The 23,142-nt window shown below is 41.6% G+C and overlaps 1 protein-coding gene across 4 annotated transcripts in view; it reads left to right on the forward strand.

Annotated features, from left to right (window-relative positions):
• The window catches only part of Mtmr10 (myotubularin related protein 10), a 55,494-nt gene that overhangs the window by 9,448 nt on the left and 22,904 nt on the right, over positions 1-23,142 (forward strand). Inside the window, exons 3-11 of one of the 4 annotated variants that reach the window (XM_075952308.1) lie at positions 1,356-1,492; positions 3,593-3,665; positions 4,557-4,699; positions 11,897-11,987; positions 17,718-17,898; positions 19,934-20,021; positions 20,104-20,192; positions 21,673-21,803; positions 22,827-22,896. In XM_075952308.1, the coding sequence (XP_075808423.1) occupies positions 1,356-1,492; positions 3,593-3,665; positions 4,557-4,699; positions 11,897-11,987; positions 17,718-17,898; positions 19,934-20,021; positions 20,104-20,192; positions 21,673-21,803; positions 22,827-22,896 (1,003 nt within the window). Of the gene's footprint in view, positions 1-1,355; positions 1,493-3,592; positions 3,666-4,556; positions 4,700-11,884; positions 11,988-14,243; positions 14,406-17,717; positions 17,899-19,933; positions 20,022-20,103; positions 20,193-21,672; positions 21,804-22,826; positions 22,897-23,142 lie in introns of those variants that run through there. The other 3 variants (XM_075952309.1, XM_075952310.1, XM_075952311.1) reach the window with 3 other exon arrangements.

The following is a 23,142-nucleotide window of genomic DNA, read 5'->3' on the forward strand; positions in this document are numbered from 1 at the left end:
TTTTTTTCCTTTATTCGACACTTTCTTAGCATCCACCTAACTAGTACTAGGTACTGTTCTATGCACTAAAGTTTCAGCACTGAACAAAAAGTCTGTTTCCTGCCACCTTTGGATGTATACTCCTGGCTGCGAGGCAAGCATTAAAACTTAAAAAGTGAACATGTGATCAAATTGTAGCTCAGACGCGCACTGGAATTGCAAGTCTATGGTGCAGCGATAAGGGAGATTTAATCTAGGCAGAGAGATTATTTTAAGGCATTCTTCAGCGCAGCCGCTGTCTAAAAGAAAGAATCTTCCAAGACAGAGGGGCGTGTTCAAAGACCCATAAATGGAAGCAGTGTGGTATATAAAAGGGATTCATAGAGGGCCATTGTGGGTAGAGCGGGAGGGTGAGGAAGACAGCTGAGCAGGACTTGGCATTCAAGGCCTTACGGCATGTGAAGGAGGCTTGTATTCAGGATGGAAAATTTCTTAAGTGATTTGAGCCAGGAATTTGACATGAGTATATGAATTAAATCCTCAGATAAATATTAAGGGTTGTTCTTAAAATTAGCCTCACAAATTTTTAAGAGCTTTGACTAAAATTTATTCATCGTCACTCAAATTTATTGTTAATATTTTTGTTAGAGAGGATTGTGTTGAAACTAAAGTTCCATTCTTCATGGAGTTTGGGGATTGTCAGCAAGCAGGTTCTAGTCATCACTGTGAAACTAGTTTTCTGGTAATAGGAACTATAAGAATCCTGGCTTTCTGCTATTGACACTTAAAATGTGCCTCGTATAATTGCGTTGTAGGTCTTAAAATGATCAAGTTTTCAATTCCTTTTCAAGAAATTGCTCCTTTCAAAGCATATGAATGCTCTTGTTTGGGTTTTCTAATATTTGTTTTTCCAATCTTCCCTTTTAACTCAAACTTTATTTTAAAGTTTTACTATTTACTCTGTTACAATTTGAGCACAGAGGTTTTATAGAGTATATTTTAAAGCAGATAGAACTGGATGCTGGTTCTCATCCCTTACAGAATGATAAAGACGTGATTGTTAGTGCACATCACATCTTGATAAAACACAGATGCTCCATCACAAATTTCTCAGAAACACCTTTGGACCTTGTTATCTAGAGGCAGTGGAGCAGAAGCAAAGCCCCAGGCTGGGGCCAGCCTGATTCAGTCAGTTCTGACCCGACAGCCTTTTGAGCCTCGTTTTGTACCATATCCTTAGGGACACAAAGCACTCCCAATGCCCTCCAAGTTTCAGATGCCACCAGTCATGAAGTCCTCCAGTAAGGTCACACAGTGGTTTGGCGGTTTGTTTGGCATATTTGTAGCTCACTATGTGTTTGATTTTTTTTTTTTAGGAGAAATTGTTGTCAATGAAGTCAATTTTGTGAGAAAATGCATCGCAACAGACACAAGCCAGTACGATTTGTGGGGCAAGTTGATATGCAGCAACTTCAAAATCTCCTTTATTACAGATGACCCAATGCCATTACAGGTATTTATTTTTATATTGTTTAGTATTGTTAAGACTTTAACTCTAAGCAGAATATATTGTTATATAAAGAAGAGATTGTGGAAAAATGGAAAATTGTGAAAAATTACCAATAAATCATTAATGTTGGAAATATTCTCTATAAAAACTGGAGTTGATGGGCTTAACAAGAGGACATAAATTTATGTGGGTAGGTGAGGGGCAATGGATCTGGGAGGAGTTGGGGGAGGGTGAATATGATCAAAATTCATTGTACAAAATTCTCAGAGAACTAATATAAATAATTTAAAAAAATCAAAATATAGTGAAGGAGAATGTCACAACTTGCTTGAGCCATAGTGGTTTTTGTGATTTTGGTTTGTTTTCTTTGGTGTAATATTGGAGACCAGACTAGGGCTTTGTCTGTGCTCTGCTGCTGAGCTCCGCCCCAGTCCAGAGTCTCACTGTGTAGCTCAGGCTGGCTTGGAACTCTTGATCTTCCTGCCTCTGCCTCCCAAGTACTTGATTACCCCTCACAGGAGGCTTAATGAGACGATTTTAGTGCTCTGCTGCATTTATCCTCGGGGATATCCTGGTGATGTATCCCCAATAAGGGAGTTCTTTCCTTTCCTCCATTTTTAGAAATGTGTTTATAAAAACAAATATTCCTTCTGACTAATCATGAAGAGAAAAACACAGTTATTTGGCATACAATATTATAAATGTTGAACATTTTAATGATTTGCTTGTTGGTTTTCTAACTAATTAGCTCTTTTCCCAGAAACTTGAATTCTACTTTCTAGCATATAAGTAAGAGTGAAAAAAAAATGACTAAATGTTTATTTCTTTAATAACCCAAACATTTCTTTGAGTGATCTGTAAGTATATTTTATTTCTTGTAATCATTCACTAATTTTTCAATATTTTCTGTATATTTATATGTGCATTAATCTTCTGAATTATATTTAGGCTAAATTTAAGGCATTAGCAAGGCTTGATATGCAGGGAGATAAGCTCATCTCTTGTGGACTTGTGTTTCCCTTTTGATTTTGGCTTGATTGAATGCTTTCTGGCCCCAGGCTTCACTGAGCAAGAGAAACCTTAAATCTATCACTAGGACCAGTGATAGACCAGTGCCATACTGACAGCTGTGTTTCAGTTTGAAAAGATCAGAAAGTATTTTCTAGGAGATGTCAACAGTGGGCTGTCACTCATCAAAGCCATCTCTACTGCTTTCTCTTCACTCTCTCTGCCCTCTTCTGTCCGTTTACAGGGTCTCATGTACCTAGGCTGGCTTTACACCCATGTGTAGTTAGAATGAACTTGAACTTCTGATCCTCTTGCTTCTACCTCCTGAATCCTGTGATTATAGAGGCGTTTCACCTTGCCAGAATATTATGTAGTGCTGGAAATTAAACCCAGGACTTCTACCTACATTCCCAGCCCAAAGCCTTTTCTCAGGTTGTTGTACTTAGAAAACTGACGCAGGAGAATCACACTTCTAAGGTGAACCCGAGTCAGACCCTATCTCTAAACAAAACAAACCTTTTTAAAAAATTTTAGTCATCATTATGTTCTAGATAGTCACTTCCCACACTGTGTTATAAAAATCAGGTATTATTTTACTCATTAAAATCAGATGACGTAAGAGCCCCTATCTTTCATTATTTTGGGTCCATTCATCTAGAACTAGGCATGCACCTGCTTGCCTATAACAAATTGATGGTATTACACTCTCAGATATTGTAGTAGCATTGTGGTATGTATTTTAATTTCCTTCTGTTAGAATAAAACTGTGAGGGGCAGGTGTGGTGACCCATGCCTGAAACCCTAGCACACAGGTAGTTGAGGCTACAGAGTTCTTAGGGGTTAAAGCTCAGTCTGGGCTGCCTGGTGAAACCTGTGTCAGAACTCAAAGCACACATGGCCTCCCTCCATTGCCTGCTGACGTGTGCTGTGAGATGCCCATCCCTTTGGATGGACGGCCCTTGCTGCGTAGCCAAGGTTTTTGTGCTCCTTGGCAATAGTATACTGAATTTCTTATCACATTAAAAGTAAGGCTTGTTATTGCCATTTTGAGGCCATTGACGAAAGAATTCACATGAATATCATTTTTTATTTCAGAAATTCCATTACAGAAACCTTCTTCTTGGAGAGCATGATGTCCCTTTGACATGTATTGAGCAGATTGTCACAGGTAGGTGGTGTTCTGCATGTGATAGAGGATCTTAGAGGATAGCCTCAGCTACCTGGGAGGCCAGAGCTAGCACAATGATCATTTCATACAAGTTGATTGAAGTCCAGAAGTATTCCTTAAAGGGCCATAGTCCCGAGTGTTTGAGTTGGAATTTTATTTCTGTTGACTTGCTTTTACATTTATTACTTTTGAATTCCTAAGATTCAACAAACAGAGAAATCAAGAAATTCTTGTTAAACGGAGATATGATTTTAAAAAATTTATTAGTTGTGGTCTCTTTGGAATTAAAAATTTAATCATTAAATGTATCAATGTAAAGATCCTCTGAAATATCACCGAAGCCATAGAACCAAGCCTCCAAAGTTGTAGGAGTTAGAGGAGATATGAAGTCAGGCGGAAGCACCCAGCGGTGGGGTCTGCTCCAGCGGCGGGGTCCGCTCCAGGAGCAGTGGGTCCGCTCCAGGAGCAGTGGGGTCCGCTGCAGCAGTGGGGTCCGCTCCAGCAGTGGGGTCCGCTCCAGGAGCAGTGGGGTCCGCTGCAGCGGTGGGGTCCGCTGCAGCGGTGGGGTCCGCTGCAGCGGTGGGGTCCGCTCCAGCGGTGGGGTCCGTTCCAGCGGTGGGGTCCGCTCCAGCGGTGGGGTCCGCTCCAGCAGCAGTGAGGTCCGCTCCAGCAGCAGTGAGGTCCGCTCCAGGAGCAGTGAGGTCCGCTCCAGGAGCAGTGGGGTCCGCTCCAGCAGTAGGGTCCGCTCCAGCAGCAGTGAGGTCCGCTCCAGGAGCAGTGGGGTCTGCTCCAGCGGCGGTGCTTCAGTACTGCTCTCTGCGGGGACGTTGTTGAAGGATCCTGAAGAGCACCAGGAAAGAATGTTATCACATTTCCTTTTTCCTTCTTCAGTGAACGACCACAAGAGGAAGCAGAAAGTCCTAGGTCCCAACCAGAAGCTAAAATTTAATCCGACAGAATTAATAATTTATTGTAAAGACTTTCGAATTGTCAGATTTCGCTTTGATGAATCGGGTCCTGAAAGTGCCAAAAAGGTAAATGCTGTTAAGCTTCAAATTCTCAGTTCCATTCTCAGTACAACTTTACTATTTTTAGTTATGTGAAAGTTGTTTTTTAAAATATAAGTATTTTTACTCTATTTATTGTTTATGCACGTGCACATGTGGTGGTAAGAGGCCCCAGTTTCTGTAGTTGGGCCTCTTCCTACCATGTGAATCCCAGGGATAAAACCCAAGCTCTGAGGATTGGCTGGAAGCTCCTTTATCTGATGAAGCCTCTCCTGGCCTTGCATACATTTCTTAATTGCTCAGGTGTTTTTAGGGAAAGTTATCATTAGTTGTCTCTTTAAGTTCACTTAAAGCCAAGAACATTAAGGGAACTATTTTCTTGTATCAATTTATAGCTACTTTAAAGTAACATGTATTTTTTTATCAACTACTACAATATTAAAGACTCCTTTTCAGTTGTAGAAATAAGCATATTTTCTACTTTCTGACTGTGCGAGCCAGTTTCTTTCCTGGTTAATAAATGTTGAAAAGTTGGAGATCTATTATAATTTCTATTAGTGAGGCTTTTAATTTAGTCCAGAGAACTTCGTGAACAGAGTGAAAGCCAGGCTCTGGCTCACAAGGATTGGTAAATGCGTAGTTGTAGAAGGGGCCTAATGATTATTAGTGGTTTAAAGAAACCGTAATGAATTAATTATATTCTGCAAAGGCAGATCACAACTTTTTAATTGACTTCTAGGGAATGTTTAGTATTTACTCTCAAAGTAAAAGTCAAGAGCAGAAACCATTTCTTTGGTCCCTTGCTGTATGTAGCTTTGCCGGTAGGATGAAGCTGTAGATCACCTACCCCTCTGTTTGACATGATGCAGAAGATGCAGAAAGCTATGAGAACCCCTGGGAGAAAGCCTGCTCCCCAGTACCAGGAACAGAGCATCAGTGTCCTGATGGACCAGGACTGACTCAGTGCTAGCCTACCAAGGATGCATTTGTTTTCCTTCTTAGTAGACTGCAGTAAAATTCCTGTTGTTGCCAGTTAAGGTCGTCAGAAGTATCTTAAGGCAGCTAACTGTCTTCATATCCTTTGGTGAGGAGGTGGTAGATTTGTTGTTAGAACTTGAACCAGCAGTTTCTCCTCTGAAAGGCAAGCATGAGATGGGTATCTAAAAACCGTATGGCTGCTGGGACTGCGAGCGGAATGACAGCAGTGTCTGAGCTAATGCTCTTATCTGCAGCCGACATAACCATCGCATGAGCACCCAGCTTGGTAACTTTAAGGCTTCGTTCGGTGGTTGAATTCTGCTGTTTGTGATTTTGGCATTTTACATCTGTGTGCCCGCTCTTGTGTAGAAAGATTGTAGGACTGATTAGGTCGAACAGTACAAGTAAAATATTTAGCCAAGTCACTTTCTCAGACTTAAATATATACTCGTAATGTCCTTTACCAAAGAAGTTAGAGCCTACCTATAAACTCTGTCACCTAGACGTGCAGCGTGCTGAGAGCAGGGGTGCCCTAGGCTTGTGTGCGACATTGAGTTAATAGTGTTTCACCTGCGGATTCTAGAGTTGGCCGAATTTTCTTTAAGAAAGTTTAAAGCTTTTCCACTCTTACTATATTTTTCAGACGACATATTCAGTGAATGGAAGTCATAATTATTTGGGTTGTTCTAGAGTACTTGTTGGTGTGCATTCTGTAAAGAAGGTTTCATTTTTCAGTTGCTGACATTCTTGGGGGTCCTAGTTAGGGTTTCTGTTAAACACCATGACCAAAAGCAAGCTGGGGAGGAAAAGGTTTATTTGGCTTGCACTTCCATATCATAGTGCCATCACTGAAGGAAGTCCAGACAGGAATTCAAGCAGGGCAGGAACCTGGAGGCAGGAACTGATGCAGAAGCCATGGAAGGGTGCTGCTTACTGGCTTGCTCCTCGTGCTTACTCTCCCTGCTTTCTTATAGAACTTAGGACCAACGGCCCAGGGATGCACCACCCACAATGGGCTGGGCTCTCCTCCACTGATCACTAATTAAGAAAATACCTTACAGGCTTGTCTACAAGCTGATCTCATGGAGGCATTTTCTTAATTGAGGTTCCCTCCTCTCAGGTGACTTTAGCTTTTGTCAAACTGACATGAAACTATCCAGCACTGGGTGAGGAATGGTGTTACTGGATAACTCCTTCACAGTGTGCTAAGTTTTTGAGATTGAAAGAAGGGCAGGCTGTGGCTTCTTGCCATAAAGAGTGCAAGTCCAGTCAGGATGAAGCCGGAACAGATGAGTGTGAGGGAATGATCACAGTGACAGCATTGCAGATGTGCTAGCACCAGCGGGGAGTCGCCAGCTGGAAAGCATGGTGAGCTTCAAAGCCAAGTTACAAACCAAGTATAGCTGGGGCCCATAGAAGTACTCCTTGTCTTCTGTGCAGGGCTGAGAAGGAGGAGGAAAAGGAGAATAAGGGGAATGAGACAGAAGACATCTGCTGACTTACATGTTTTATGTATGGAGTTGTATATGGCTAGCAAAACTTACTGGCTTTTAAATTTCAAGTGCAGGTTTTTGTGTCAATTCAGTAGGAGCTGACGCCATGACATATACCTGTAGACCTGGTTACTTGGTAGACTGGAACCAGAAGATCTTGAGTTCAAGGTCAGCCTGTGCTGCAAACTGAAATTCCACCTCTGAGAAACAATGAACCCTGCAATTATGACTGTGTGGACCCTCCTTTCCTATGACAGTGAAGCAGGAGGATCATCTGAGCTCAGCTAGGAGTTCAAGGCTGCTATTAGCAACACAGTGAGGCCCTGTCCCTAAGAGCAGGGTGCAGTAAGCATCAGCTGTGGAGTGAAGGCTCAGTTTATTTCTCCCTGGAATCTTTAATGTAAGTTTCCTATGGAAAACGCATTGGTTTTTGTAAGGTCTTTGAAAAGGGTCAGGTGTATGCTTGGAATTCTGTGTCTCATGAACTATGAATTGTTTCTCAAACACTGAAAGCATTCCTGTTTTTGTTTGAAATAGGAATGCTCAAAATACTAGATTGGCTTGCTGGTTCACAATGTTAAATGTTGCTCTAACCCTGACTGTCTAACTGACTCTTTTTCAATTGTGCCATGACTAATTAGGCTAGTTTGTGCAGCTGTATCACTTGTGCTGTCGTGGGAAATAAGGGTATCCTTAGAAAGGAGTTTAATGATACAGAATTGGACATTTTCCTCATAGAAACTTTGAACCACCATTTCCTTTTAATGTACCCTTGCTCAAAACTGAGGTATAAAAAATAAATTGAGATATTTTCAGATTATTTTTTAATGATTTATAACTTTAAAAAATGCATGGGTAGATCGATGAATGGTGATTAAATTGGATATCTGATGTCTATTTTATTTTTCAGTTAGAAATGAAGTTTGTTCACCTAATTAAAGAGTAGGACTGGATAGCTCAGTAGTTAACAGGTGCTTCTGCTCTTAGAGAGGACCTGAGTTCAATTCCAAGCACCCAAATCAGGCAACTCCTAACTGCCTGCAACTCCAGGCATGCTAGGCTCATATATATATATATATATATATATATATATATATATATATATATATATATTTAAAAATCAAAACAAAAAGGTTGGAGAGCCAGACATAGTTGTACATACCTGTAATTTCAGCATTTGGGAGACTGAGACAGAAGAATACTGAATTCAAAGCCAACCTGAACTTCATAGTAAAACACTTGAGAAAAATCAAAACAAAAGATCAAAACCATGTTGACCTGTGTTTGTATAGGCCAAAGTTCAACCTCAGGAGCTATCTACCTTGTTTTTGAGATAGAGTGTCTCACTGGCCTGGAGCTTGCCAAGTAGCAGGCTAGGCTAGCTAGCCATTGAGCCTCAAGGATCTGCCTGTCTGTGCCCTGCACCTCTGGAATGACAAGTGCATATTGCTGCCTCTAGCTGTGTGTGTGTGCGCGCTCTTCAGATAAGGTGTCTTGGTATAGCCCTGGTCATCCTTGAACTCACTGTCGACCAGACTGGCCTCTAACTCAGAGATCCACTTGGCTCTGCCTCCCTAGTGCTGGGATCAAAGGTGTCCACTACCACCTGCCTCCACCACTTATGTGGTTCTGGAGGTCAAACTCTGGGCATTATGTTTATGCAGTAAGCACTGTGTGGACTAATCTTCCTCACTAGCCCTAGCTTAGGTTCCTTGAATCAGTCTCACTTTGTAGCCTTGGCTGGCCTGGCTCTCCCCGTGCAGCCCAGGGTGGCTTGAAAGTGGTAATCCTGTCTCAGTCTCCCATATGCTGGTAGGATTGCAGATGTGAGTACACCTGCATTGGGCTGTTATTTTTGCCTGAAACTTGATATTCATCCTTGGTACTGAGCCACAGAAATGTAGGGAACTTGGTTTGCTTGCAAATGTGGTAAAGCTGGAGGTTAGTCATCCCTTAATTTGATGTCTCCTGTGCTGTGCTTCAATTAGAAGATTAATTGACTATGGATTTTTCCTTACAAATTATTAATTAGGGAATATCTGTATAGTAAGAATAATTTTACATGCAAATGAGATCTTATAAAGACTTTCAGAGTCTCTTACAAGAAGCAAGGAATTTAGACACAGACTTTTAGGACAGTGTGTTGGGAAAAGTATAAAACAAAAGACATCTGGCTTTCTCTCTCCTTTGGGTGTTCCACAGAAACAACATGACTCTCCTCCAGATATGCAAGTGTACATATGCCTGTGCCAGACAATAGCTTTGCGTGTGTATAATCATGCTTCTGAAGAGCAAATTCAATTTGCAATACAAACTTCCCTTCCTCAGGAAAGCAGCTGTTGTAGAAGGCACTGAACCAAATTTCAGTCTCACAGTCTTACTTATTGTCTTTAAGTGTACATGCTGCTTGACATACCTGCTTTGAAGCTACTGTGCCACTGTGTGGTTTTTAAAGGGGCTTTAGAAATAGGCTGTGTTGGGTTTTGCTTTATACGTGAGATTTGTGCTCTTTTGCTTCATAAACATGTTCCATCATTAGTGATCTGTGAATTTCTTCTCTGTTAATGGGCCTATGCAGCTTTCTGATTTTCTTAGAAGAAGCAGAAGACTAGTTATAGTGTTAGTTAGCATTTCCATGATTACACTAGTAACTGATCTGTCTGCTAACATGCTTAGTGCTGTCACTGCCAGACACAGTGCCTGTCCAGAAAGTCACAGGTGATGCTACAGCATGCAAAAGCTTTAGTTTCTTAGTCTCCATCCAGGGAAGTTTGCTAAGACTCATATGTAGTAGCTCTGGCTGTTTACAAGAAAGTAGGGCTGGCTGGGAGAGCAGTGGGCATGGCAGATGCGGCTGCAGTCAGTCAGACACAATGTTTACAGATATCCTTTCGTCTGACCATAGATGACTAAGGGAACCTTGGAAAGGTAAGAGTTGTTTAGTGAGGAGGACTGTGCAAGTACTTGGAAACCATGGCAGCTCGCCAAGACAGCCAAGTAATTAACCAAAAACACATTTTAGAAGACAGTTCTTAAGTGTAGATATCTAGGATTCAGGGAAGCCCACAGAGGTACCATAAAATATGTCTGGCTTCAGGATGTAGTTACTACGGCAGTGTAGCAAAATAGGGCAGCCATAAAAAGTGCTGTAAGTGTGTGTATGAAGTAAACATGGCCGTAGACCCTATGAAGGCATAGATGGAGAAGCTTCGCTGCTAGAAGTCCTTCAAAAAAGACTTATTTCTCTTCCAGTTGTGAGAAAGTACTCTGACCAAAGCAACTTAAGGGAGAACAGCTCACAGTTCTGGATTAGGAGCCTGAAGCAAGCTCCAGGTCACACCACACCACAGTAACAAGAACAGAGAAGTTTGCTTTTCCACTTGCACAGTCTGGGCTCCCTGTCTAAGGAATGGTTCTTCTACCACAGTTTAGATGGACCTAGTCAGGGTGTGTCCAGAGGCTCGTCTTCCAGTGAGTCTAGGTCTGTCAAGGTGACAGCACTGAACAGCACAGGTTGATGTACAGAACAGGAATTGGAGAGCGGAAAAAGTCGTCTTATAAGATTGTAAGTGGGACCCTTACAGGATGCTCTGTGGTTAGGCACTGAGAAATTAAGGCAATAAAAGTTTTAGGAAGATTTTCCTTTCATTAAAGTCTAGTGGTAAGTTATGTCTCCTTGGTTTATGCTTTAACTTTTTATGATAGGAAATGTTATCTGGAAGATGTTTGAAAATGCAGTCTAAGCAACAAGCTGACATATACTTAATGGTTAATGGAATTTGCATCAACTTACTGCAGACACCACTGCTTTGAGATGAGCTAACAATAAACTTTTCTTGCTTGCTCATTGTCAAAAGTGTGTCATTCTGGTTTGTGCTTCACCTTTAAGTCATATATAACCACTTTAAGAAAGACCATCTTTCTTTCTTCCTCTACACACGCCTTAGACTTGTTTCTTCTTTGTTCACGTCAGGGCTGTTTTCTTCCTCGGTCTCATCCATGGCTTGTAAGCATGGAACACTGTCCTTCCTTCCATCCAGTACCCTTTGAGAATAATAGTGTTTCTGTACACGGAGTGCTTTTGAAGGCTAGGCATGCTCAGTTGTTAATACTTAAAACAGCTCAGGCATTTCTGTCATTTCACAGATGAGAAGGCCAAGGCTATCGGAAAAGAACCAATTCACACAGGTCATAGCAAGTGCTTAGTAGACCTAGCACACAGGTCGTGATTTATTGGTTTTTCTAGCCCATGTTTTTCTAGTCTTAATCCATTTCACTGGAATGCTTTTTAAGATGTACTTCTTTATCTTATCTAGATATAGATACTCCTAATTTTAATTTTTTTTATGATTGTGGTTTAGAGTTAGAATTTTTTTTTAAATCCCTGAAGATTTTTAAAATCCACTAAAACTGAAACTTGGGTTTGGTTGTTGTAGAGTGGATATGTTGTTACTATCTTTTTGGAGAACGCTTTTCTAGCTTTCAAGTTTTATTTACAGATAAAATTATTCCACTTAAAAATTGAACTCAGCAAATACATATTGAATGCTTAAAGTGTCTTGGGGGGGCAGAACAATGAAGGAGATAACTTGGCCTTAAATAGTTCTTTCATATTCTAGGTCAACAGAAAAACATGTAAATAGTATCTGTAGTCATTGCCCCAGGATGACTCTCCCAGTGGCTAAAGCCTTACTGTACATTTCATTTAACTAAGTGTGTTAAATTCAAATTCTAAATGTAGAATTTTTCCTAGGTATGCCTTGCAATAGCTCATTATTCCCAGCCAACAGACCTCCAGCTACTCTTTGCATTTGAATATGTTGGGAAAAAATACCACAATTCAGGTAAATATGAAAATATTAAGTACTGTGACTAACTTTACATGTGTCCATCTTATTTGTATGTTTGTTGGACTTTTAGTGAGTGTAGGGTTATTAGCGTCCTAGCTGCTAGGAGACAAACACCATGCCCTAGAAGACACTGTTTGTCGGTGTCTCTTGAGAAGTGACCAGGCAGCCATAAGCCCTAGCTTGTAGGAGTCAAAACACCTATTTTCCCTGTAGGCACTGGTTTGTATTTTGTGCTCAGTATGTCTTCTGTTTTTATTTGGTAACTTGGATTTTAAAACTGGCAGAAAACCAAAAGATAGTTGAAAACCACAAAATTTCTAGCAAAATGTGATTTTTATATAAAAGCTGAAATGGTTAAAACCTTTTGGAGAACTTTGTTAAGATTTTCAAAATACTGACTTTCTGTTTTGAATAAGACCAATGAAAAGATGAGCATTTGTCAAAAATAGATATATTCTAGGCAATTTTGTGGTAATTAAACAGTTTAGTCCACATATCTATGTTAGCTATGACATCATCAAGAAAAAAGCTTAGATTTGATTATGTAATTCTGTTTTAAATACTCTGTTCTAGATAATGTAATTCCTAGTACAGTGACCATGTATCTCCTGTTAGCCTCCTCATGGGTCAGTTAGTGACTGTACAGTGACAGCTGTCAGAAGTACACATTCCACCAGTGTTCACGGAAGAAAAGTCAATGAAAGATCCATTTGTCCCAGCATGGACTAGGGCAGTGGTTCTCAACCTGTGGGTCGTGACCCCTTTGGAAAACATCTATTTTTTACATTATGTAAAAAAATTTACATTATGACTCATAACAGTAGCAAAATTATAGTTATGAAGTAACAGTGAAAATAGTTTTATGGTTGGGGGTCATCACAACATGAAGAAGTATATTAAAGAGTCACAGCATTAGCCGGGCGGTGGTGGCGCACGCCTTTAATCCCAGCACTCGGGAGGCAGAGGCAGGTGGATCTCTGTGAGTTCGAGGCCAGCCTGGTCTACAAGAGCTAGTTCTAGGACAGGAACCAAAAAGCTACGGAGAAACCCTGTCTCGAAAAATCAAAAAAAAAAAAAAAAGTCACAGCATTAAGAAGGCAGAGAACCACTGTTCTAGGGCTTATAGATTATTAATTGTACTAAACTTCTGTACTTCTTACCTTAAAACACAAGGTAGTAAATAACATAACTTATTTGTTATGAGATGGCTTAGAGGTTAAGAGCACTGGCGGATCTTTCAGAGGACTTGGTTTCAATTCCCAGCACCCACATGGCAACTCACGACTCTCTGTAACTTCAATTCCAGGAGATCCAATACCCTCACACGTGCGTGCAGGCCAAACAACAGTGCACATGAAATAAATAAATAAATCTTTAAAACTCTATAGCTCACTAATTGTACTGAGCCTTTATACGCCTTATCTTAAAACGCGAGGTAGTAAATTCCATAGCTTACGATGCGAGTGCACTTCAGCTCACCGCGGTGTCACTGCATAGAAATGTGGCATTGGCGCCTGGGACACAGATGCTTTCAGTACATCTTCATGACTTTGAAAATACCGTCTCAGAACAGCTTTCATTTTCTACTTCATAGAACCTGGATAACACAGTATTTGTGTCTTAATTTTTCTTATCCATATGTACAGTAACTATAATTTAGTCTTGAGCAGTACAGTTATTTTTGAAGTTGATACTTCTCTGTAATTCACTTCCTATCTGAAAACAAAGCACAAATCCTTGCGGTGATCACCATGCTCATTAGTGAGGTACCATTTCAGAACAGCAGCTCGGATGAGCATTTCCAGTCAGTCTTGGAAGCCTCCTTCAGTTTGCTGTGGTACAGCCTATTTCTTCATGCTGCTTTTTCCTAATAGCAATGATTTGGTGGCTAAGTAATGACTTTTGCAAAAACGTAATGACTGGGCTCGCCAAGTACAATCAACTGTGCAGTTGGTGACCTGACACCTGCATGAGTTACTGTTTGGATCCTACCTCCTTCATTTCTTGTGGGCATCTCCAGTCTATAAAACTTGAAGTACTTCATGTTTTCTTATAAACCAGTCCCTCTTATTTTCTTATAACTGGCTGATGCAATTGGATGATTAATAATTACTTAAAATATTCAGGAGCCCTTTTTAATAGTCCATCCTTCTAACTCCTCCTCCTTCAGCAAATTCTTCATAAGCATAGTTCTGGCCAAAGCTTTACTCATAGGGTAACATCCTTTAATATCCTTCCATGCTGTTACAGAAGCATAAAGTGCATCCCTAAGATCAAAAGGAGCCTGAAACTTGCATACACTGCAATAACAGTTCACTAATTTGTGAGTGAAGGATGCTCATTGCCCTCTCTTGAACCTCTGGATGGCACCTTGACTCATTGGCTGGATTAAAGAAGCCCCTTTTCAGGCAGGTAGGTGACAAAGGTGTTTCCACAAGTAGGAGCTGAAGTTGGAGACTGTCCGCTTCAGTTATCTGACGACTCTCCTGCTATCTTAGGCACTCTCCAGCCTCAGATGAGTAAGACTCACTTCTGAGAGGATCAGTAGGCATCCACACTGCAGCGAGCATGCTGAGGTACAGGGCAGTGTGCAGCTCCACAGGCTTTGGAGCAGTTGCTGCACACATACACCTAAACATGCTACTGTAATCCAAAGCTCCCCCATTAAAACATGTACATTTGTAGTGAGCTTTATTAAATTTATCCTCTCTAGCAATGTAGTCCTTAAATTAGGATTATAGAATTCATTTTAAATACTTATATGAAAAAATACATAGTATATAACTCTTTGGAACAATATAGGAATTGTCAGTTTGTTGCTTGGGTGCTTCTAGCATTCTTAGTGTGACGACTATAAACGATGTGACCAGTCTTTTCTCCTCAATGGTAGCTGCCATAGCAGCAGAATCACTGTAGAAACAGTATGTTGGCTCCTCTCAGGCTCACAGGGTCAGAGTCTCTGCTAAGAGCAGCCTTAGTATTTTGAGGTTGCCTTCTTTGCCCTTCTTTGTGACTTGTAGTTCCCGCTGTGCCACCACAGTGGCAGGCTTTCTTTGCGTATATTGACCATTTTTCCTATCTTTCTTGTTACATGAGCTTGTTCTGAGTGTCAGTGGGGAATCAGTTACATAGAAGCACTAAAATAGCATCACATTCTAGGGCTAGATATCTAAAATACTATAGGAAATGCCGGGTCAAGAATTCCTAGTGTCTCTGTTCTTTTAGTCTGCGAAAGAGCTATGCGTAAAACCTGTCAGGTATCCTTCAGGAAATCCAGGACTAGCTCGCTGCCGCAATCCTGAGCAGTCCATGGTTAGAGCAGTCCTTTGGGGCTTTTGAGGAAACACTAGAATTTGCAGTCCATGTAGTCTATTATGATTACTTATCTATTATGCATTGCATAATGAACTCTCTCCAAAGAAGACACAGAGCTAATGGCAGTGTAGTCAGTCCCAGCTGCTGAGAAAGGAACCTGCAAAACGGCGCACATGCATCCGACCCAGAATGGTCTCACTTTGTGTTCAGAAAATCTGTCTATTCATAAGGAGGTCAGAGAAATAATCCCAAATAGTAGAGCATCCTCACGTGATTTCAGAAATTCAGAAAACTAGGTATGAACTCAGCTGGGGATTTGCTGCTGAAGTGCTAGCTAACTCCCACAATGAGTGTGTTCTTTCTATCTGTGTTCTGTGATGGCTGTCCTGTTAAGTGGCCAAAGTCTGTGGTACAGTGCTGAGTAGCTAGCTAGAAGACACCATTTCTCTCTTTAGCTTTAATGGTAATGCTGTTTGTTGCAGGTTCTAGAAAAATACTCTGTATCAAATTGGAAAAGATGTCTTAAAATGAACAAACAAACAAAAAACGGATTGATCCCTACCAAAAGTTTTTCTGTACTTACTGAACTGACCATATGATTTTTTCCCCTTTGCATTAGTAATACGACCAGTTGCTTAATGCTTTAGAACACTGTATTGATGAGTCATCTAGAAAGCACACTTTCTAGGTGTTACGTTCCATAGCGGAAGTACTGCAGTAGAGTGGGATGTGAGGATAGAAGCTAATTAGCATTATAACTTCTGTGAAATCCTGTTAGAATCAGACTCAGGGGTAAAGTTCAGAATTCCTAACAGCACATCAGACCCTTGTGATCTAGACTAGAGTTCTTCAGTGATGGAGATGTCCCTTCTTCTGCACTGTCCTGTGTGGTACCCAGCTCCATGTGCCTGTTAAGCACTTGAATTGTCCTTAGTGTACCTTAGTGACTGACATTAGTTTTTATTTCAATTTTGTTTTGGTTTATATATAAATGGCCACTGTAGCTGGCTAGTGGTCCTATTCTCAAGTAGCACAGATCTAAATTCTAGGCCTTGTGTAATCTGTAGCTGCTCTTCTACCATGTCTGGCTTTCCTGCTAAATTGTATGGTTTCCTTGATGCTTACCATCTTCCCATTCTCTGCTCAGCATGCCCACCTCCTCCTCACCAGCTACCTGACACTCTCTTCAGAACCTATTCAGATGCTGTCAAGTCAAGGCAGCTTTCTTGCCCACCCCTTTCTGCATTTATTGTATATAGTTCATTCTGTGCTCATACTTTCTGTACCCACCTACTACTGTCGGGCTATAGCTTTCAGAATAATAGACAGAAACTCACCTTTCTGTTCTCAGACCTTAGTAGCTCATTGTAAGTTCTCCAAAAACATCTGTCTTCTGCCAGGAGTTAATAATGAACTTTTGAGAATTAACCATTGAGAATGGGGTGTAGCATGTTCACGTGATAAAAGGCATTTTGCATGGCTACAGGAAAGAAAGAAAGTTGGAAACAATGGTAAATAATTAGTTATGTGAGGGATCTGTATGACCCAAAGAAGCCATTTAAATTTGATTTCTTTAGAAAAGGAGACTCATTGAAAGGTTGGGGTAAGAAGCTAGTGTCATGAAACCATCAGGTAAGGAATGTCGGCCTAGGAACTGCCACTTAAACCTGGGGCAGTGAGACACTGGGCCAAAAGGGATTATGTCATCTCTTTTTGGAAACGTTCCTTCCTAAGGAAGTGAAATCTAGACCTACCTCCAGACTCACCATGTAGGATAGTGCTGTATCTTCTTGCGACACACAAACTGCTTTGTCAGCTTTTCAAGTTAAGTAGCCATACAGAGCCAAGAATCATCTAGTGAACAGATGCGAACATGTTGCTAGAAAAACAAAATATTCTGAGAACTTGAAAACTGTTGGGTGGATCCATGAACTTCCTACCCCAGTGTGGAGAGAGTATGCAGATGGCAGTTTACCCCTTTGTTCAGAACAGGGAGAAAGTTGAGGCTCAGGAAGTTTCCAAAAATTGGTAGAAATGGGAGATAATTGAAAAATAAGGAGAGTAAATGGAGACAAAATGTGGGCAGCAGGCATTTATCATTATATAAGGAAGTGCCTAGTAGAAAAAGAACCTTGTGTGGCAAAAGCAGCATCAGCAGTCAGTGGGACAGCTTGAAGTCTTCAGAATCAAGTTGGCTGCTCATCTGCAAGCAGAGGAGATGAAGCAGGAGAAGACTAGGAAAGGAAAAGGTGTCTGTACAGCAGGAAAGAGCCAGCCAGGACCAGGTGAAATTGTGATGCAAAGATTTTAGAGAGACATGACAGATGACAGGCAGGAGGCCACAGCTCAGGGTATGCATGTAACAGAAGACGGGATAGTTCAACAAAATTAATATTGCTTTTCCCATAGCCAGCAAAGTTAATGGAGTATCCTCAGGAGGTGGAGGAGTGTGGAGCGGAGTTGGCAGTAGCAGCAGCCAGAGGACGCCACTGTTTGAAACTTACTCAGACTGGGACAGAGAGATCAAGAGGACAGGTGCTTCTGGGTGGAGAGTTTGTTCTATCAACGAGGGTTACATGATATCTACATGGTAAGTCTTATTTTAACATGTGCACATGTGCGGGCACACACACATCTGGAAAAGACTTCTGTGGAGAATAATCCAACTCTACTTCCATTGATAAGCTTGCCAGTTAATGGTTAATACCTGTTTTAAATAAGGTTTAAAGGATACTTTATTTTAAAGTTAAAGACTTTGTAGTATAAACACCATCCGTAACATTTAAAAGATGTTGACAGTATTTTTTTTATCATTCGTAATCTAGTGAGTATTTGTTTGCAGTTTTCTTACAACTGTCTTTTAAAGTTGATTTAAAATTCAAGAATATTTTACACTGAATTTGAGTGATGTGTAACATAGGCCTTTTAATGTACAACGTTCTTGTTTTTCCTCTGTTACACATATGCATTTACAGACAAAGCCACATTATTGGTCTGTGGAATTTCCCATATTCTAATTACTGATTTATCTCTGTCCTGTCCTTTAACGTATCCTTTGTCTGCTGAGGAGCAATTGGACCCAGACTCAGTGTTTTTGCTTCATCAGGTGGTGCTGTCCCCTGTGCATCCCATTTAGTCTCTAGCTTGCCTGTCATGTGTGTACTTCCTCAGTCTCTGGCTAGCTGGCTGTATCTGTGTATGTGTATGTGCTGACACCTGAGGGCTGTCTGCTTACTCTGTCACTGTAAAGTTCCATGTTTTGTATCTCGCTTTCAGTGTCCCGGAATAGTTTTCACTGAGAGGGAGGATGGCTACCTGGACCTGTTATTCCATTGACGTTGCTGTTGGTTATGTCCTAGTTCTACCATCTTTCTACTTTCTAGCATACTTTCCCATCGGCTCTGACTACCATGAACTATAGCTCATATTTTAAAAAAATAAAATACATATATATATATATATATATATATATATATATATATATATATTAGGTTCGTAAAAATCTTTCTTTTACTCAACAGTTTTTTAGAATAGTGAACTGATGTCCCAGAACTCTTTAAAAGTGACCAGGAATTGTTGTTTCTTAGTTTAATGTCACTTAGGATTGGTGAAATTTTGAGAATACCTTGAGACCATTAAAGTCTCATTGGCTGTAATCAGCCTTCTTGGGGACATTGAAGTCTCATTGGCTGTAATCAGCCTTCTTGGGGACATTGCGCTGTCATGTTGTCACAGGAACTTCTCTGTTTATAGGTCTGGGCAGGGTAGTTTGGATTGTGTTGTTTTCATCTTCTGCTTCCCTTTGGATTTCACTTCCCAGTCAGCTTGTGCCAGTTTATGTCCTGAGAAGCACATGGCACAGCCTGGCTAGGCTTGCCCCTGTCTACCTGCTGGGCTGTGTGGAGGAAAGGAAAGAAGGTAGAAGAGGAGAACAGGGAGGGCCGTGAACTTCTCTGGAGCTTCACAGGCTGTCTCGTGTACTGTGCTACTGCTGTGAAGAGACACCACTACCAAGGCAGTTCTTCTCGGGGCAGGCATTTAACTAGGGCTGCTTACACAGGCTTAATCCATTATCATCTTGATGGGGAGTGTGACGGCACGCAGGCAGGCACCGGGGCAGCAGCTGAGAGCTGCCTGATCTGTAGGCAGGGCGAGCACAGTGGCCCTAGTGTGGGCTTTTTGAAACCTCAAAGCCCACCCCAGTAACACACTTCCTCCAAATCTCTCTCAAGTAGTGCCGCTCCCTGCTGACTAACATTCACATATGTGGGCTTATGGGTGCCCTTCTTACGCAGACTCCACACAGACTTTGCTTTTGTTTGCCTACCTTCTTTCCACAGCCTACAAGACATGGATGCGTAGTGATGGTGTTTCCCAAAGAGTAATAGTCGTTCTAGAAAATACTTAATTGTTCTGTATTTTTCTCATGTTCAAATTTTAATTTTATGAGAATTGACCACATCATACTTGTACACTGAGAGGGATTATCAGTGCCTCCCATGATGCCACATCAACAGCCCAATCTGGTGGGGCATTTTCTTAGTTGAAGTTGAGCTACTGTGAGTAGAGCAGCAGTGAACATGGTGAGCACCGGACTCATGCATGACCTCTTTCTCTCCTATTAGCCTTCCAGAATACTTTGTCGTGCCAAGTTCATTAGCAGACCAAGACCTGAAGATCTTTTCCCATTCTTTTGTTGGAAGAAGGATGCCAGTAAGTGACTTCTGTTGGATGCTATTAATGCTAATATCCACTGTTTCTGTCCAGTTAAATGAGGATTCTGCCTGTCTCCTAGTTCTGGTGCTGGAGCCACTCTAACGGCAGTGCTCTTGTGCGAATGGCCCTCATCAAGGATGCGCTGCAGCAGAGGAAGATTGACCAGAGGTAAGGGAGGAAGGTGGTCAGTGTACTTGGTATCGTAGACCTACTACTTGGAAATAGTTGGTATCACCATACATTCTATGCAGCGATTACCATTTTGCAAAGAATGAATATACTTGAAAAGTTTAAATCCCCTGGTAATTATGCTGCTGCCTGTGTAATAAGTCAGATCAGTTGAATTAGTAAGTCCAGGTTTAATCTGAGCAGAGCAAAGCAACTCCTGGGTGACCCTTGGGAAGGCAGGGGCGGAATCAAATGGCAAATATGGCTACCAGGTCTTATGTAGCCTGTAGGCATGGTCTTGAGCAGCCCCAGGGAGGGGCTGACTTTTGGCAGGCTTTCTCAGAGTCAGGGTTTGGAATGGGAGGAGTGAGACCAGAGCGTGGAATGATGCCTCTAGCTGGAGGTCCCTAACATCCCAACCTTTTTGGGCATATATGGACAGCCATAGGACTTCCACCTAAACAATACTAAATTCATCTTTGTTTGATAAAACACTTTCCTTTAACATACTTTCAATGTACAGCTATTTCCACTTGACATACTTTAGGAGAAATCAAACTTCTTTCAATTTCAGGTGTCTTGTTTAGGTCTATGAAGTCAGAATAGTTCAGAAAATGGTTTTGATGGATTTGCACAAACAAGTAACCTCCCTATCACTGGTAGGAAGCTGCTCTCAGGTGCACCCATAGCCATAGACTCATAGTTGACCTGGGTTACCACAGCTGACCACAGTTCTCGATGCTCTTTGTCCTTGCTGGCCTGTGCTGTCCATAGGCCTGTCCTGTTCTCTCTAAGAGAAGGTCTTCTGATCTATGTTCCTTTCTGCACGAGGTCACTGAAGGCCATGGCTTTAGTAACCAACACATTAATACTCTCTAGCTGACGCCTTCCATGTGGACATCTTCAAGGCCCTTTAAACTATATATCTAAAGCCAAACTCCAGGCTGTGGCCACCATGCCTCCCAGCCTGATGCTTTCCTCCTCCTTTCCTTTCTCCATCTGTAGCCCCTTGTGATTTGACACTTCTTTTTTCAGAAATCTTATAAACCCAACTATTGCCTAGGTTCCGCCCTAGTGTGTTATCAGTGCTGTCATTTTCTCTCTCTGTGTCGCATTTCATGGGCTCTAGCCACCTGTAGACTACTGAGTCTTTTCACTGTCCTCCACTGTCCTGACAGACATTTCACAAGTCTTCCCTCCTGGGTCACCTTCTTCATGCTCCTTCTGAATACTCTGCACCCACCAACTTGGCTTTCATCGTCAGTGAGTTCTGAGGCCTCACTCTTAGGCATTCTCTGGGTTTTCTTCGGTTTTCCATTTGATTTATGTAATGGCTGTTCAATTACTGCCTGTCTTCCTCGCTAGGCCCCATAGGGTGACACCATCATATGGTTAGCTTAGGAAGTATAAAATACTTCAGAATGAATATGGTCTGTACTGAAATGGATGAGCAGATTCTAAAGGATTTTGTTTTCACTAGGATTTGCAATGCGATAACTAAAAGTCATCCACAAAGAAGTGACGTTTACAAGTCAGATCTGGATAAGACCTTGCCCAATATCCAAGAAATACAAGCAGCATTTGTAAAACTAAAGCAACTGTGTGTAAATGGTAACGACATTTTATTTTGTGCATGTATATAATGAACGGGAATAAAGAATTATGTGGGAACTATCAGGAAAAATGATGTTTGTTAAAGACATGTAGGTATATCTAAGGAGAGACCCAACCTCTAGAAAATGAAGTTTAAACCTCTTTTGGTTTGGGGGAGAAAAAAAAACCAAACCTGCGAAATGTCCCCCAAGTCGTGAAAGATACTGACTACCTTAAAGAAGCATTTCTTGCACACATAGATACCTGAGAGTTTGGTGCGTAAGCTTGGGCTAGTGGCTCAGCTCGGCATGTGTCGCCTGTGTAACCCAGAGTTTTAAGGAGACTAGCTGGTCACACTGCTCTGGGCAGGATGTCCTAGGAAAGCATCTTTGGAGTAGAGTGGGCTCTTGGAGGGCAGGGCATGGATGATGAGTTGGCATTGTTGGTGTAGGGAGCTTAGCAAGAGTGGGAGCTTGAATGGTTGTGTCCACCCTGGGCAGGGCAGTGTTTGACTCCAGGGCTGAATACACACAGAGCTGACCCTGGCAGCTGTGAAGGTGCAGAGAAGTGGTTAGGGATGGGACCTGAAGCAGCAATGCTGTAGAGTGGGCCTTAGTCTAGGCATCGCTTTCTGGGGAGCCAGGAGTCACCAGCTCTCAGGACACAGTGTTAACTGTACTTGCCAGGATTTCCTTGAAAAGGCCAGAAAGTAGAAGACAGGACCTAGGGAGGGCTTTTTTCTGTTTCCTTCTAGAACTGTAACATGTCATCTTAGTGCAGTGGCCCATACCTGTGACCCCAGCATTTGAGAGAGTGAAACAAGAGGACCCAGAGTTGGAGTCTAGTCTGGGCTTTGTAGCAAGACACTGTTTTAAAAACAAACAACAATCAGAATGTGTCTTCCCAAGGGTTTATTGAAGTGAAAATGTGTGCTGCTTCCTCGGAGCTAATTATTGAATATGTGCGGGATATCACTTAGCTCTTAGATTGATTATGTGAAACCAGATTAAAGAGTTTAATGGCATTGTGTGTGTGTTACAGAGCCCTTTGAAGAAACTGAAGAGAAATGGTTGTCGTCACTGGAAAGTACTCGGTGGTTAGAATATGTCAGGTTTGTTTAACTTTTCATTTTGAAATAATTGTGAGCTCCCATGAAGCAAAAGATAGTACAGAGAGCCCTGTGCCCCTCACCTAGCATTCCTCAGGGTAACTTCTTGTCGAACTGGAGCACAACATACAAACCAGAAAATAAACACTGCTATGATCTGTAGATGTCATTAGTGCCTATTCCAGTTCACCTTCTCCCATCTTCCCTAATCCATGACTTCTGACATGTGCTACTCCATCTTCACTCTAT

This window comes from Microtus pennsylvanicus, chromosome 18 (assembly GCF_037038515.1).
Source record: "Microtus pennsylvanicus isolate mMicPen1 chromosome 18, mMicPen1.hap1, whole genome shotgun sequence".
NCBI classification, from domain to species: domain Eukaryota; kingdom Metazoa; phylum Chordata; class Mammalia; order Rodentia; family Cricetidae; genus Microtus; species Microtus pennsylvanicus.